The sequence below is a fragment of the Dasypus novemcinctus genome, chromosome 4, assembly GCF_030445035.2.
Source record: "Dasypus novemcinctus isolate mDasNov1 chromosome 4, mDasNov1.1.hap2, whole genome shotgun sequence".
In the NCBI taxonomy this organism is placed as follows: Eukaryota; Metazoa; Chordata; class Mammalia; order Cingulata; family Dasypodidae; genus Dasypus; species Dasypus novemcinctus.
Genome location: NC_080676.1, coordinates 78170180 through 78187441, shown reverse-complemented (window position 1 = coordinate 78187441; position 17262 = coordinate 78170180). Strand labels below are relative to the sequence as shown.

At 42.2% G+C, this 17262-nt stretch overlaps 2 protein-coding genes and 1 pseudogene across 3 annotated transcripts in view; 1 reads left to right on the top strand and 2 right to left on the bottom strand.

Moving 5' to 3' along the window:
- The first annotated feature begins 1929 nt into the window (after positions 1 to 1929).
- LOC101419265 (ATM interactor pseudogene) lies at positions 1930 to 4695 on the top strand (annotated as a pseudogene).
- Positions 4696 to 8809: 4114 nt separating this feature from the next.
- LOC101418812 (zinc finger protein 580-like) lies at positions 8810 to 9229 on the bottom strand. The gene has a single exon (XM_004467190.2). The coding sequence runs from the start codon at positions 9227 to 9229 to the stop codon at positions 8810 to 8812; it is 420 nt and encodes a 139-aa protein (XP_004467247.2).
- Positions 9230 to 10456: 1227 nt separating this feature from the next.
- Positions 10457 to 17262, bottom strand: part of MIX23 (mitochondrial matrix import factor 23) — a 35357-nt gene continuing 28551 nt past the window's right edge. For both annotated transcript variants that reach the window (XM_004467169.5, XM_058295709.2), the window contains exons 4-5: positions 13272 to 13331; positions 10457 to 10756 (exon numbers count right to left, since the gene is read on the bottom strand). In XM_004467169.5, coding sequence (XP_004467226.1) covers positions 10706 to 10756; positions 13272 to 13331 — 111 coding nt within the window. In that variant the 3' untranslated portion in view covers positions 10457 to 10705. The remainder of the gene's footprint in view (positions 10757 to 13271; positions 13332 to 17262) is intronic.

Here is a 17262-nt window from a genome sequence, read left to right as displayed (position 1 = left end):
AATTATAATCTATAACTCTCATTTTTTTCCCTCAAATTGCCCCAGATTTGGCAGGAGGATGCTTGCTCACACTAGCCTATGTGTGCTTTGGATATCAATCATTGAGCACTTCCTTACTTTCTGACAAATTGAGATCTTCCAGGCTCATCTGCTACTTTCCCAGGCCCTTCCCTGAAGTCAGCATTTTCCCAAGGAGCCTAAGTTCCTTTTAGTAGAGAATGGTACTTGGAAAGTAAGATCTGGGCATTAGGTAAGCTCATTGCTAATGGATTGTTCCTGTTCATAGGCTGAATACATATCCACTTACCATTTTATTTCTGTATCTATTGAAAATCATGGTTTCATACTAATACCCCATTTCAAATCCAAAAGCACAGAGTTCATCCTACTTTTCTCCCTTTCAGTATTTGCTATTCCCTTCTGTGACAGTGAATAATCAATCTGGCCCCTAGTACCCTTAGTCATTGTGCATATTTGATCAAGCCCTCCGTATGTAAACAGTTTTCCATCCTTGCCCTTGCTGCCCAGCCGGTGTAGGTGCCCTCCTCCCCTGCTGCCTGCCCCCCTCTCCCATGCACCCTGCTGGGAGGCGCAGGCTCTGACGCCCTGCCCTGGGCTACCCACAAGCCTGCCTTCTGGCCAGGGCCCTGCTCAGCGGCCTGTGCTCCGACTCCCTGGGGGGCGACCTTCCGTGGGGACGCAAACTCCAACATCTAGTTTTGAACGACCCCGTGGCCTTTCCCAAATCCATGGTTTGGGAAATTTTTAACAGACTTGTTTCTGAAGGGAAGGAGGAGCAGAAGGGAACAGAAACGAGAGAATGAGGGAGGGCGAAACTTGTTTTAAAGGCATTCTAAATGAAGTCTCCCTCTGTGCGCTGCACTCTGCTCACAGCCCTGCTAGTGCCACTTGCCAAATAATAGTTGGCAATGTAAATTAAGTACTTACTATATGCCATGCAGAGTTCTCAGGCCTTTACACATTTAATCTCCATAACAGCCCCAAGAGGTAATTAATATGCTCTTTTGTTTTTAAAGATTTCTTTTTTATTTCTCTCCCCTTCTCCCCTCTCCCTCCAGTTGTCTGCTCTGTGTCCATTCGCTGTGTGTTCTTCTGAGTCCACTTGTATTCTTGTTAGCAGCACCTAGAATCTGTATCTCTTTTTGTTGTGTCATCTTGCTGCATCAGCTCTCCATGTGTGTGGCCCCACTCCTGGCCAGGCTGCACTTTCATCGTGCGGGGTGGCTCTCCTTACGGGGTGCACTCCTTGCGCATGGGGCTCCCCTACGCGGGGGACACCCCTGCGTGGCACAGCACTCCTTGCGCTCATCAGCACTGCACATGGGCCAGCTTCACCACACAGGTCAGGAGGCCTGGGTTTGAACCCTGGACCTCCCATATGGTAGGGGGAGGCTCTATCCACTGAGCCAAATCCACTTCCCTATCATCCTCTCTTTACAGAAGACTGAAGCACAGAGCGGTTAAGTTACTTGCCCAAGGCTGCATGGCTGGTTTTGATCCCCAACTATTTGCCTCTAGGACCAATACTTTCAAACCCCATGCTCTAATACTTGCTCAGAATTCATTTGCTCAGCTATTCTGACCCAGAAGCAGGTAAGTGGTGTGAGGTTGAAATAGTGACTGTTTTTTCACAACCATTGGCAACTCGTAATGCTTCACAGTAGAGGAACTGCCCTCTTCATCTGCCTTTGTTTCCTAGCATAAAGACATTCCATAAATGCACTAAGAGATTGCCCCTGGCTGAGTAGTGCACATGCCGTAGTACGCTTAGGTAGCAGGGACTAGCAGACAGGGTCCTCCTGGTGGCCGGGCACACTGCACCCTAAACAAAATCAGGGTTCTGTTGGTTTAGGATGCTGGAAAACTAGTGGTATCTCACAGGTCTTCAAGAACTGGTGCAGGGCTGCCATGTGGGAGCCATGGTGGCCTCTGAGGCGGCTGCGGCCAGGCCCCGGTGGCAAGGCTGCCACCTGCAGCCCCAGCGCTGCCTGCCGGGGATCCAATCCAGCAATGGGTGAGCGAGCTGTCCTGGGCCCTGTGCACCAACAGCCTGTGCCCCGCGTGTGGGGGCAAGATCCTGCCCAACAGCCCTGTGCTCAACAGGCACGTGGTCAAGAGCCACAGCCTGCAGGTATTCTATGTGTCTTACATATACTTCTCTGAGGATGAAACGCAGGTGGTACGAACCTAGTGAGTGTTCTAATGAATAACCAAACATAACTATAGGTGCCAGCAGAAAGTGGCTTGTGAGAGCAGAGGCCCGAGTGTCCCCCAGTTGGGGAAAGACCCTTTCTAAAAATGCATGCTGAAAAGAAGCATACATGTATAAGTGCAGCAATTCATATGGTACTGAAGGGGACTTGAAAAGACAAGTGGAGGACTGTGGGAAGACCTTCCAGTGCACATGTGGCTCTCCTTAGGCAGCAGAACTGCCCTGCAGTCTCACATCTACCGAACTGGCCATGAGATCCCTGCTGAGCACAGGGGTCCACCTAGGAAGAAAAAGAAAAGGAAAATGGAGAACTCCATGAACAACCAGAAGTTGTCAAAAAAAAAAAAGACCATCGGATCATTACTCAATAAAACAACCCGTAGACTAGACACTCAAGAACTAGAAATGTCAGAAATAAAGTTAGTGCTTCCTTTGAGGCCTCTTGCTGGAAAACAGACTCTTACAACAGCTCCATGATATCCTCAGAAGTCGCCTTTACCTAAGCCCAGAGTGGCCATGGTTAAACTGCCTGCCATGCAGTTTCTCCTGCGCCTGCCTGTCTTTGTGCCTGTGGACGTCGGCGTCGATCATCCATCATCAGGGCTCATCCTGGGCGCCGTCCACTCACTTCCCTTGTCCATAGAACCCCTGATCCTCCGCCTAGATTCAGAGGCTTGCCTTCTTCATGGGAGCCTGCCCCTCTCAAAGACTGAATCCCGTTGCTGAGGAGCTAATTCGCACAGGTGTTCAAGTGAACACTTTTCAGCAACTAGGGAACACGTCAGAGGAGCAGCTTTTCTTCAATGTGCAGATGGAGCTGCCTCATGCCTCACAGAGCTTTATGCCCTCTGCACAGCAGGCTGCCCCAGATTCCTCCGTGTCGTCTTGTTCTCAAACTGTTTTGACCTTTGGTTCTCAAGTTTTGTGTCCCATTAGTGTTCACAAACACTGTTACCCAGTTCTAAAGTAACTTCATCGATAGCTGCTCAGACTGATGCTTTTTTAGATGCTTGTTTCCAGTCAGGTGGGATCTCCAGGGAAACGCAAACCAGCGGAGCGCTAAGTTCCACAGACGACCAGGTACACATGGACCAAGCAGTGAATTGTGGAGACATTTTTGAGAATGTCCATTCATCACAGAGGGTTTCTACAGACAATATTACAAGCAACAGTTTGGTAGCAGAGACAAACACATGGTTTGTTACCTCAAAATGACACTAAGACTTTAAATCAAGATATTGAGAAATCTGCACCAATTATAAACGTCAGCGAACAGAACAGTATGTGTCCTTCACAAAACATGACAGATGAGGGAAGCGGACTTGGCCCAGTGGTTAGGGCGTCTGCCTACCACATGGGAGGTCCACGGTTGAAACCCCGGGCCTCCTGGACGCAAGTGATGAGCTGGCCCATGCACAGTACTGATGCGCGCAAGGAGTGCCATGCCACGCAGGGGTGTCCCCCGCGTAGGGGAGTCCCACATGAAAGAAGTGCACCCCTTAAGGAGAGCCACCCAGAGCAAAAGAAAGTGCAGCCTGCCCAGGAATAGCACCACACACATGGAGAGCTGATACAGCAAGACGACACAACAAAAAGAAACACAGATTCCTGGTGCCACTGATAAGTATAGAAGCGGTCACAGAAGAACACACAGCAAATGGACACAGAGAGCAGACAACTGGGGAGGGGGGAAAGGGGAGAGAAATAAATAAAAGATTAAAAAAAAAACCAAACATGACAGATGATCAGACCCAAAACACAGATTTTAACATCTTGTCAAGTAACCTGCCGGGTCAGACACTGTCTTTTGTCTGACACAAACACTGGACCCAACACACAGCTCCCATCTGGCCCAACCCAGAATCCTGGAATCGATTTTGATATTTCAGCTGCCAGTATCCAAACTCAAATGGAAAAGAGTGAACTTAGTAATATGAACACTGAACCAGTCTTGGAATCCCTGGACATAGAGACACAAACTGACTTTTTACTTGCAGCCACCTCTGCTCAGTCCTACAGTGGTAAGAGAAAAGCTAACTTCTTAGGCCTTGAAATGCTTCATGCACAGACACAGACTTAAACTTCTTCTTAGACAGTAGCCCTCTGGGCAGTATTCAGAAACACTCCAGCCTTTCCAGGAGTGCTAATTCATGTGAAACCAAACAGAAGGGATTTCCACTGCTAAAAACCTACTGCTTTAGAAACCAAAGTTCAGTTGAACAGTACGGAACAAAGACCATGAATTCTGATTTTGAAACCCTAGGGAGTTTGTTTTTCACCAGCAATGAAACTCAAACAGCAATTTGTCCTGGAACATGATGGAATCTCAGTTCAGTTCTGTGGAAACCCAGACATGGGCAAAGATACAGTCTCCAACTTGTAAAAGTGAAGTCCACGTGCAGGATGGCATTTATGGTTGTCTTCTGGATTTAGACAATGGGGGGCTGGGACAACAGTATTAACTATTGAATGTGGTTGATTATGCAGATGATTAGATTCTTTGAGGTTCTTTGCCTATTATACTTATAAACATGAAATTTGTCTATAAATGTGAGTGTATTATAAAGTGTATGATGTTGATATAAAAATAAACAAACTTGTACTATCATGGGAGCACATAAAAGGGTCACTTAATTTGTATTTGTGAGATCAGGAAAGGCTTACTGAAGGAAGTGGCAGCTGAGACACCAGGCATGGAATGTAGCCCAGGGAAGAGAGCACATGCAGATGTTGAGAGGTGATATTGGGTCTTTTCTGGGAACAGAAAGTTGTTCAGTCTTGCTGTAAAATAGTGTATATGCTGTAGAGAGTGATGAGGTTGGAGATACTCAGGGGCCAGAGCATGAAGGACTCCATAAGTCATTTTAAGGAATCTGTACTTATCATTAAGGCAATGACAAGCCAGTAATGAAATTTAAACAGGAGACAGGCTTTGCTTGCTAGTGTTTACAACTGGAGTGGAAAAATCAATCTAGAGCAATTATCTTTAAGTGCCAGTGGATTTGTCGTGTCTTTTCCATGCACCAGGAGATCCACAAATTCACCTAAGCCCAAGTTCCTTTCCATTTGACACGGGTGCCCTGAGCTAGGAATTATTTTTGCTTTCACCTCATTAACATTTTGGGTTTCCTCCCCAACTTGATGCTCTAAGAATAAAATTAGACTTGTTCTGGAAATGTTACCCATATGTCTCCATCCCAATTCTCAGGATTCCACTCCTTTCCAATCAGTACCCTCACTTTAACAGCAGATACACTGCAAGGTAGAGATTTTAGTTTCTGTTGTAACTCTGATACTTGTACAATAAGACTCTGAGTCTGGTTTTCAGAGATCTCAAGCCTGCAGCTTAATAAAACAAGATTTTCTTTCAGGACACACATAGAAACCTTTACATCATTCATGTGGAACTTAAGCTGCAAATTTGAAGTCTTCAGCTCATCTCTTTCTTTTGTGACTGTATCTAGTGTATTCAGGAACAGCCAGCCAACATCACTGTAACTCTTAACTCCATAAAACTCTTTTATGGTCTTAAAAACACTCTCACCCAGAGCCTTGCCTCTTATAAGTATGGAAGGTGTCATTATTCAGTGGTGATATTTTATCTCTATTTGTGTAACTCACACCACAGACTGTCAGTGGTGTCTTGGTTATTGGAAACAGAGCTATTAGTGCCCTTGCATCTAATCAGAGTAGAGAGCCAATAGCAAAAATCTTAGAACCAATTAAAAAATCTCATTTTTAAGATTCTGTTTCTCAAGAATCACTCCTGATACCAAGCTATATTAGTCAGAGTACTCTAGGAAAACAGAACCAACAGGAGACATCTGTAAATAGTATGAGATTTTATAAAACTGTCTCATGTAACCATGGGGATGCACAAGTCCAAATTTTGTAGAGCAGGTTGCAAGCTAGGGACTCTGATGAAGATCCTCAATGAGTTACCCAGGAGTTGCTGGCTGTCTGAAGTGGAGATGGGAATTCTCTCCCTGAATTCTGAAATCACCTCTCCTTTTAAGGTCTTCAACTGATTGGATGAGATGTCAATAATTGCTAATGGCAATCTCCTCAGTTGATTATAGATGTAATCAGCCATATATGCAATCAACTTATTGATAATTAAAGTCTGTGAAACGTCCTTGTATTACAAGTAGCCCAGTGCTTGCTTGACCAAACACCTGGGCTCCATTCCTGGCTAAGTTGACACATTGGCCTAACCATCACACTGTATATTTTAATTGTTTCTTATTATCTATCTCCCTTCACTAAATGTAAGCCCTCTAAGGACAGGCATCATCATCTGTTTGGTTAAGAGTCCCTAGAATATATAAAGCACTTGTAAGGAATTGAATCATGTACCCCACATGAGCTGCTAATCTGTGTTCCTGTGGGTATAAACCCATTTGTAAATAGAACCTTTGAAGATGTCATTATTAGTTAAGGTGTGGCCAAACTGAAACAGAATAAGTCTTTTTTTTTTTTAAGATTTATTTTTTATTTCTCTCCCCTCCCCCCCAGTTGTCTGCTCTCTGTGTCCTTTCGCTGTGACTGCTTCTATCCTTATCAGCAGCACCGGAAATCTGTGTTTCTTTTTGTTGCGTCATCTTGTTGTGTCAGCTCTCCGTGTGTGTGGCACCATTCTTGGGCAGGCTGCATTTTCTTTTGTGCTGGGCAGCTCTCCTTACGGGGCACACTCCTTGGGCATGGGGCTTCCCTACGTGGGGGACACCCCTGCGTGGCACGGCACTCCTTATGTGCATCAGCACTGCACATGGGCCAGCTACACGAGTCAAGGAGGCCTGGGGTTTGAACCGCGGACCTCCAATGTGGTAGGCAGACGCCCTATCCATTGGGCCAAGTCCGCATCCCAATAAGCCTTAATCTGTATTACTGGAGGCCTTATAAAGAGAGGACATTCAGATGCAGTCAGTCCAGTAGTCGGAAGCCAGAGCAGAAAGAGAGTATGCCATTAGAGAGAACACTAATGACCCCAGCTAACTCAACAAGAAAGCCTAGGCTTGCTGACATCTTGATTTTGGACTTCTAGACTCCAGTGAGGCAATAAATTCTTATTAAGTTAACCTATTGTGTACTGTTTGCCATAAAAGCCTTGACAAACTAAGACAGCACTGAAGAAATATTTGTTGAAAGAATTTGTAAGTGGATTTCATCAGTTTCGTGATATGTCTGCGTTCTGTCCTGCCAATCAAGAGCTAAACTCATCTCTCATCTTCTGTATATTGTTTTCTCTCTTTTTTCCTCTAAATCCTGTTTTAGTTTCTTGGGCTGCTAAGACAAATAACATTGAATGAGTTGGCTTAACAACAGGAATTTATTGGCTCATGGTTTCAGAGGCTAGAAGGCCTGCTTCCTCCCACAGTCTGTAGCATGCTGGCTGGACAGCAATCCTTGGGTTCCTTGGCTTTCCCATCACGTTGATGTTCTCTTTCTCTTCAGTTTCCAACGACTTCCAGCTTCCTGCTCCTATCTATAAGGACTCCAGTAATAGGATTAAGACCCATCCTGATTGAGTTGGCCTACACCTTCACTAAAAAGTAACATCTTCAAAAGATCTTATTTACAATGGATCCACACCTACAGGAATGGGGTATGTTCATTTCCAAGAGCACGCTCTGATGAGGGCTTATATATTGGAGACACAGGCCAAGTAATGGCAGTGGATCTCACTGTGCCAGCAGGTGGCTTGTCTTTAGGTCACTGAGGTAGGCAAAATCCTATAATGGCCTCCCAAGAGTTCTCACCCTCATCCTCAGGACTGTGAATATGATACATTATGCCTGTGATTATTGTTATATGGCAAAAGGGATTTTGCAGACGTAATTAAGGTTACTCATCTTACAACTTTGAGTTAATAAAAGTGGGGTTTATCCTGATAGGCCTAATAAAATCACATGAGCCCTTTAAAAGCAGTTTTGTCTGGCTTGTAAGAGAAATGGAAGTCAGAGAGCCCAGTATGGGAAGGATTCAATGCACTGTTGCTGCCTTGAAGATGTGTCAAAGAATGGAGGCAACCTCCAGGAGCTGAGAGCAAAAGGTGAAGGGGTAGTGGGCAGAAGGGGGGAAGATACATTAATGAACCAGACAGTGCTCTTGCTCTTTTGTCATTTCTTCCACCTGGACAAGGTGCTCACCACTTTGGAGAGCAGGAAACTAAGGTTCAAAGAGAGGTTATATCACTAGCAGAAGTTCACACAGCTCAGCTGGACAGAATACCAGGCCCGTTCTCTCCTCTGCCTCTTCTCCAATCCACCCATTTCCCAGGCCCAGGGAGGGTTAATGTCTTGGCCTACATCACACACCCAGGAGGAGGGGTAATGATGCTTCTCCCTTTGGACAGATGGGGAAACTGTGGGCAAGGTAACCTAAGTAGAGCCAGGGAGCATGTTGGGGAGGGAGGCTGTGTGGGATACTCCCAGTGGCTCAGAGGGGCAGCGCACGATGGGTCTCCCAGCTTTTCCTTTAGAGGAGGTGCATCTACAGTGCAAGTTCAGTTGTGGCCTGGAAGCAGTGTGGGCAGAGCTGTCAGGTATGCAGTGAACCAGTGTGGGTGCAGTGCTGCTACTGGTGGCTGGAGCACTTGAAGGTCTTGCCACAGGTACCACACCTGCAGGGCCTGAGGTCAGAGCGCAATGGCTGGCAGACTTGGTGCACTTCAGGCAGGTGTAGCCCTTGCAATGGCCACTCTCCTGTGGGCGCCTCAAGTTGTGGCAGGCCCCGGGGCTCCTCCTTCAGCGGGCCCTGTGCATGTAAGATAACCCGTTTGGTGTCGATGTGCAGATGGAGGCCCAGCCCCAGGAATCGCAGCTCTGCTGCAGAGGAAAGGGTGAGGGAAGGGCCTTCCACTTTGGGGACAGGGGGAGCCTTTGGAGGCCAAGGGCCCATGGCCTCCGGAGAGGAAGGCTGAAGGCGGAGCGGCAGCAGCAGCATCTGAAGCCAGAGAGGAAGTGGGGACCTCATAGTCTTCTCCAATCCACCCATTTCACAGGTCCAGGGAAACCACAAGGAAATGAGTTTCGCCAACCACCAGAACAGGCTTGGGAGCAGATTCTTCCACCAGAGATTCTAAAGAGTCCAGACTGGCTGACATCTTGATTTCAACTTTGCAAGGCCTAAGCAGAGAACTCAGTAGAGTCAGTCCAGACTTCTGACCTATCAAACTCTAAGATAATAAACAGGTATGACTTTGAACTGTTAAATTTGTGGACACTGTTAAGAAGTAATAGAAAACAAGTACGGGAAGTGGACTTGGCCCAATGCATAGGGCATCTGCCTACCACATGGGCAGTCCATGGTTCAAACCCTGGGCCTCCTTGACCCGTGTGGAGCTGGCCCATGCACATCGCTGATGCACACAAGGAGTTCCCTGCCACGCAGGGGTGTCCCCGCGTAGGGGAGCCCCATGCACAAGGAGTGCACCCCGTAAGGAGAGCCGCCCAGCACGAAACAAAGTGCAGCCTGCCTAAGAATGGCGCCACACACACGGAGAGGTGACACAGCAAGATGACGCAACAAAAAGAAACAGATTACCTGGGAAACAGACTTGGCCCAGTGGTTAGGCGGCTGACAACAACAGAAGCGGACAAAGAAACAAGACACAGCAAATAGACACAGAGAACAGACAACAGGGGGAGGGGGGGAATTAAATAAATAAATCTTAAAAAAAAAAAAAAAAAAAAGAAACAGATTCCCAGTGCCGCTGATAAGGATAGAAGCGGTCACAGAAGAACACACAGCAAATGGACACAGAGCAAACAACTGGGGAGGGAGGGAAAGGGGAGAAAAATAAATAAAAAATAAATCTTAAAAAAAAAAAAAAAACCAGTACAATCATTCTGTATTAGAAGGGGATTTTTTTGCAATGACCAAATCCTGCAATTATTCTGAATTTTACTACTTTCTTTTATATTGCTCCCCCTTCCCCAAAATTAGTTTTTAAATCTGACAACAAGCAAGATTGGTTAAGGTATTAAGAGAAAGCTTCTTTGGATAGTGTCCAGGTTATAAATACTGCCTTTTAAATTAAAAGCAGTAAACCCACAAAGACAAAGGTCACTCATCAGTGACCAAAAAAGGTCCATATTCATGCAAATAAATTTGTAAAAATCAGGAAGATATAATACAAATCAAATCAGATATTGAAAGTGTGTTCAAATTCTCTTATGAGAACTTACTGCCTCAGCTTGGAAAACAAATAAATATTCACACTGAATCAGAAAATTATTTTAATAGTTACAAAACTTTTTTTTTTTACAGAATCAGTATAAAATAGTAGTTGATTTCTCCATAATTATTAGAATTATTTATACTTGAGGTCTTGGCTAAGTGTGGCTGAAATCAACAAAAGGTCTTGGACTGTTGGCTCAGAAATCATCCTAGAAGCCCACCCTCTTGACATGTGCCGTGCTTAGCTCTTCTGAGATGACCCGGTCCTTTTAAAAAAGTATCTCTCTTCAATTATTCATTCTTTGGAGGCTTGAAGTGAATTCGGCAGCGTTCATTAAATACCTAAGATATTTAAACAGCAACAGAAACTGCTGAGTCATCCTGTATAAATTAGGCCTAGAATTAAATAACATTTGGCATGGTTCAGGAGGATATTACCTTTTTTGTCCCAGGTCAACAGATATAGGACCCTCGTTCAACTTACCAGGTAAAAAGTGCACAGAAGGCCTTGATATCCATTTAGAAAATAATTTCAATATTTTAATAATTTAAATGACTCAAGGAAAAAACATCAAGTACCAGCTTATTTAGTAACTAACATTTTATTTCCATATTCTGAACGTATATTGGACAAAAATATCTAAAATAAGTTCAAGATAACACTTTTTTCCTATTCTTTTAAAATAAATTTTGTTATTTAGATATTTCTTAATGTGCTTTTCTAAATGATGCCAGAACCTTCTTACAAGTAGTTACCCTTTATAGGTAGATCAGTTTTTTTGTAGAATTGTGCAAATTCATACAACTTTTTGTTCTATTTACCTTGTTTCTTTAAAAACTTATCAAAACAACATATCATAGATATTAAAGCAACACTCTAAATGTCTGTTGATATGGACTGGTTAAATAAAATTTTTGGCATGGCCATTCAATGGAATACAATGCAAATTTTAAAAAGAAGAAGGGAAATTTTATGTTCTTATTTGACAAGTCCTCTCAGATATACTAAGGGGATTAGGGGAAGGTGTGGATAGTACACTTCCATTTGTGTAACAATGGAGAAAAATATATATATTTATAAAATTAGAAAAGATCTGAGAATATATATTCTTTCAGAAGGGGATGGTTGAACAATCAGGGAAGAGAGGCAGAAAATTTACTGTATATCCTTTAATATTTTAAAAACTTTGTATCATGTGTCTAAAAAGTTTAAGTGTTGTTTTTTTAAATTATAAAAATCTAAAAGAAATTTTTACTGGGATTTACCCCTATACTTTACCACTGTAAGGAACAAATCATTTTCAAGGTTAAAAAATATTAACTATGTTAGCTACTATGGACTATCATAAAAATAGAAGAAAAATCTACACAGGGGGCTTCTAAGGGACTGGTATCATTAAATTTCTGAAGCTGGGTGGTAGATACCTAAGTGTTCATTTTACTAAGATTCTTTAAATTCTACATGTTATATACACTTTTTGTACATATTTTATAATGAAAACATGTAGAAATTATAGATTCCCTCTGGCCTTTCCTCAGATAACTTACTTCACTAGAGTTCACAGTCCTGACATCTCTCTGATCTTGCTAATGTTCAGATCAGAGGCTTCAGATGAGTGGCCTTGACATAATGGCTGGGGTGATGTTAGCTGAGCCTCTCCAAATCCTTTTCCTAAATGACTTAATATCCACTTTTGCTGGCCTGTTGCACCACAGCTACATTTTCTTCTTTTTAAAAGAAATATGGATCTTACTTTCTGTGGGCTGGATAGAGTATATTTTCTCTTAAAACTAACATTAAATCCAAAATGCTTCAGTCTTGCCATTACAATATATTTTACATCCATCATAAACCTCTGTACTTGGTATTTCAAGCCAAATGTTCATTTTACACCCTCACAGCTTATCTCAGATCAAGAGTAAATATTTTATCTCCAGAGAATATAAATGGACAAATATTGCCAAAACCTTGTATCAAGTAGGAAACACCTTATCGTGTTGGTGGGAAGGCCAAGAATTGGATATCTTAACAAAAAATCCTGACCAAAAAAATGTGATAAGGTAAAGCAATTTATATTTTTCAGTTTATTCATGGCTTAGCAAGTTGGTACATTCTAGTTTTTGGTTTAGTTAACCTCATTCTATTAGTTAATTTCAAAGGCTAAAATACAGAGTTTTCAGTTCATTCTTTCAGATTTAACATACTTTGCCTTTTCTGGAAATCTCTGAATTTTTATAGAAGGGTATACTTATGTCTCTTTTCAGAAAAGCAAAGTCAGAATTTCTGACTATATGTAAAAGTTCTGGAATCTGGTTCTTCAACCTAGTTCCTAATAAGAATAGGATAAAGAACATGTTACTCCACCAGCAGTAAGACATCCTACTGTCAGTCACACATAACATTATGTATAAAAAAAGCATCATGATCAAATACATTAGAAGACAAGCAACTGTGAAAAGGCGGCTAAGTGATATGCAAATTTATGGGAATTAACTGGGCCCAGAAAGGCTAATTTTAACAAATAACCTCCTTGAAGCTTCAGAGTTAACCAGAATAATAACTCTGAATATTGAATATACCTGTAATCATTACAAGAGACGTATGGAATGTTCTACAGTTCTATTTACTTGATAGGTTATACAATTTTACTGAATGACTGTAAGGCTAATTTTTATAAGATGGCTCTATATAGATGCTCACCCACCCAAAAAGAGTTAAAACCTTCATTTGCTTATGAATGTGTGATCTTAATTCTCCTCAGGATCTCAAGGGGCTCATGACTTCCTTATGCTTGGTTTCCCTTTGCTAGTACAGTTAAGTCCTAAATTCTTATGAAGAACCAACGCTATTTTGTACCTTCCAGCTTCTGTCATTTACCACTTCTTCAACATTTAGTTCTGACTGCATCCATTTCAACTGCAAGAAAAGAAAAAGTAAACTGTTACGAAAATTTAAGTCAAAAAGCTAAAAACAAACTCTATCGTGTTTTCCCAACAAAACAGCTGCTGCATCTGCATTCCGTCTGTTAAAATACTCAGGCTACATTTTGGAACCTTCTTGGATACAGCCCTTTCTCCCTGTATCTAATCAATTGTTAAATCTTATAGAACAGTGGTTCTGAAACTTTACTGCATATCATAACCATCTCAAGAACTTAAAAAAACATGGGAAATGAATGTGGCTCAGGTGATTAGGCTCCTGTCTACCATATAGGTGGTCCAAGGTTCAATTCCCAGGGCCTCCTGGTGAAAGGCAAGCGGGCCCGCACAGTGAGCTGGCCTGAGCAGAGAGCCGGCCCATGCAGAGTGCTGTCCAAGTGGAGTGCTGGCCCACAGAGAGTGCTGGTCCATGCAGAAGTGATGGCCTACACAGGGGAGCTGGCACAGCAAGGTGAAGCAACAAAAAGAGACACAGAGGAGAGACAGTAAGAGATGCAGCAGATCAGGGAGCTAAGGTGGTGGAAGAGATTGAGTGCCTCTCTCCCACTCCAGAAGGTCCCAGGATCGGTTCCCAGTGCTGCCTAAAGAGAAGACAAGCAGACACAGAAGAACACAGAGAGCAGACAGCGAGTGCAAAATAAGGGAGGGGGCAGGGAATTAAACAAGCAGACAGCGAGTGCAAAATAAGGGAGGGGGCAGGGAATTAAACAAATAAAATAAATCTAAAAAAAAAAAGGAACTTAAAAAATAAAACAAACCACCCAATGATCAGGCAATTCACAGAGGACATACATATGGCCAATAAACATGTAAAAATATGCTCCATCTTACTAATGTAAAGGAAATGCAAATTAAGCCATAATATTACCAAAATGGAAAGGTCTGATAGTACCTAATATTAGTGAGGGTGTGGGAAAAGATATACTTACATACAATTTTGGTAGGAATATAAATTGGTACAACTTTGGTGGAGGAAAATTTGGTAGGACTTATCAAAAGTATAAATTCACAGGTCCTTGAATCCAACAATTCTAGTTCTAAGAATTCATCCTATATAACCAGAATTTCAAAGACAGCACAGAGGAATAAAAAGGGGAAGAAAGTAGCAACTTCATCTGGGTGGAGAGTTAAAGGAAGAGCTAAAGTAATCCAGAAAGGCATGAGTTTGTCCATACCTTGAACATATAGCCAGAGGAATGAGGCTAAAAACTGCTGAAGTCTTTCTGTTTTTTATAACTGCAATCTAATCAATATATAGGAAAGTAGCCAATTCCATTGACCAGGCCAGAAGGCAAGCCCCTTAATACTCTTAATCACATCTAGTCAGAAGGTATCTGAAAGAAAAGAAGCTAGCTAGTTCTAGGAAGAGGATTTGAAAATACTTGGGAAAATTAGGAGGAAAAAAAAACTACATGAACTATAGGTTAATACTGCCAAGAGGTTAAAACCAGGACAATTTCCTCAGGCAAAGTCAAGAACTCAGGCCAGGAGATTTGGGAGCAAAATGCCAGATAGCCAGACAAGATCTGGGCAACCATGGAGTCTGGAACCCAAGCCAAATAAGCTGATCAATTAGGAGTACAGCTCAGGCAAGAGGTGAGAAATCTCCATGTAACACAACTAAGACTGAAACTTGGTACTGATCCAGTGACTCCTTATAACCTTAGAACTAGTGTCCGAGCACAGGCAGTACATAATGACTGGAACTTTGCAGCAAGAGGAAGGCCTGCACTTCTGACCACTGGTGCTGTGAAATAATAATGACCAGAAGCTGATTTGCTTATAACAAAGCAAGCTCAGTTTCAGATTTTAAGCAGTTACGTGGAGTCAAAAATGATTAAAGTGCCACTACTCTATTAAAACCTGGACTGACTGCCAAAGAAGTACAACTTCAGTAACAGCATAATGAGTGACAACATGCCACTAAGACAGTCTTCATAACTGCTCACAAATGTTAAGGCCTTAGACTTATCCTATATAGCTCCAGAGGGAAGAGCAGTAAGTACACATTACAGGGAACCAATGAACAATTAGAACTGTCCAAAAAGAGAGCACACTGTCACAGAAGATAGTGAGTCTTTCCCCTCATTAAATAATGGTTAAACAAAAGGTGGAAATCACTGGTTGGACACATCATAAAGAGGACCAATGCAGCAAACAAGGACCTCAAGAGACTCAAAAAGGAAAGCAACAGAATTGCTACTTTCTACCAGCAAATAAACTCTTAGGAAATTTAATCCTTACCAAAAATTTAAGAAGTTACTAAGTATCAACTCCATTTTACAGAATGAAAAATCAGAAGCTTCAAAGCAATAAATTTACAAAGTTACAAAGCCACCAAGGGGCAGAGGTGGGATTTATTTCCTTAGAGCGGTCCACCTTCATAATCCATGTTTTTTCCCCATTCTACAACACTGCAAATATTACAGCCAACTTCCAATACAATTTCATCAGTTTTGCCAATAAACTGTCACCTCTGACATAGCTGTTTTTGAGGATTTTGGTCTCGATCAGGTAAACAACCTCTTAAAGGCCACTAATAGCTGATAGCAGTTACATAATTTCAGCAAGGAACATGCTTTTTCTGAGTTAAGGATGAAGGTATTTCAGTAAACAACTGGGGATTTTTAGATTGGCATCTCTGTATATAAAATATGCTCAGTAAAATAAGCAGAATTTGACTATTAGTCACAACTTAACATAAAGACAATGACTGAATCCAGATGGAGTCAGAAGAGATGGGTTAAAGTCCCAGTTCTACCACTTACTAGCTTGAGAGTTTGGGGCTGCCAGCTAGTATCTCTGAGTCTCAGTTTCCTCAGGAATTCAGAAAATGAAGAGGTAGAGCTGGAACATCTCTAAGAGCTGTCTCTTTCTGATTCCATAAACTTCAGAACAAACATGAAAAAAAAATTCATATTTCCTTATTTGCATAAGAACTGCTCATGATTATCCTATAGCCCTATACAAATCAGGCTAGAAAGCTAACTCTCTATAATTCACCAGTTAGTTTCTAAAAAGTCTCCTTGCAGTTGTTTTCCTGGTGATTCTCTCTGGAGCCTTAAGCAAAGGGAGAGAACCTGAGAGCTGACATACTCACCCCAAAAAACTCAGTGATTTAGATTTTTGAACTTTGCTCTCCAGTAGAAACCACTTTATTTTCTGTTTGACTTAATTTGCAAAGAGTGATTTTTCAGTTTCTGATTTAACAGCACTACCCTGCAGTTGCCTTTATCAATACCTTCAAGAACCTCTCAAAAAGCAAAATCCAAAATTACATAAATTTTGACTAGTTTTAAATAAATTATTTATAAGCCTTCAAGAATATTGAGGATAGGGTAAGATAAACATGATACCATAAGTTCACTGTCTGAGGACTCCACCACTACCTGAGGAATGAGCATAAATGGCAAGGTGGGCTGAAGCTGTAGTCATGAATGCAATAGCAAAGTCAGGGGATGCACCCTGTATCCAGCAGACATAGCTGAAGCAGTGGGATGACTGAGAAAGCACAACAGCCCAGCTTGCTTACATGTGCAGCTACAAGGTACATAAGGTTATAGGGTTTCTCTTTTCTCTCCACGGTTTGACAGAGATGAGACAACCCTCAAGACTTTCGCTTTTCAAAGTGTGGCTACATCTACTAAACATAGGGCAAAGTTTATGACTATACAGTAACAAAGTCCACATTGGATTTTCAGTCATACATGCAAGGATTTGTGTGTCACCAATTGCACCATCTCAAAACACAGACATGATTTTGGTAAATGTACAGTGAACATGTAAGAAGAAAAAGTTCCTGTTCTTAGGAAATAATCAATATATTTTGAGATAAAGGGGTATAATGAGTCCAAAATAGTCTCAAATGGTTCAGGAAAATAAATGCGTTTGCGAGGGAGGGGAGAGCA

Bases quoted from the DNA above. Each gene is read 5' to 3' on its own strand.
- LOC101418812 (XM_004467190.2), bottom strand. From the start codon at position 9,229: ATGGGTGGATTGGAGAAGACTATGAGGTCCCCACTTCCTCTCTGGCTT.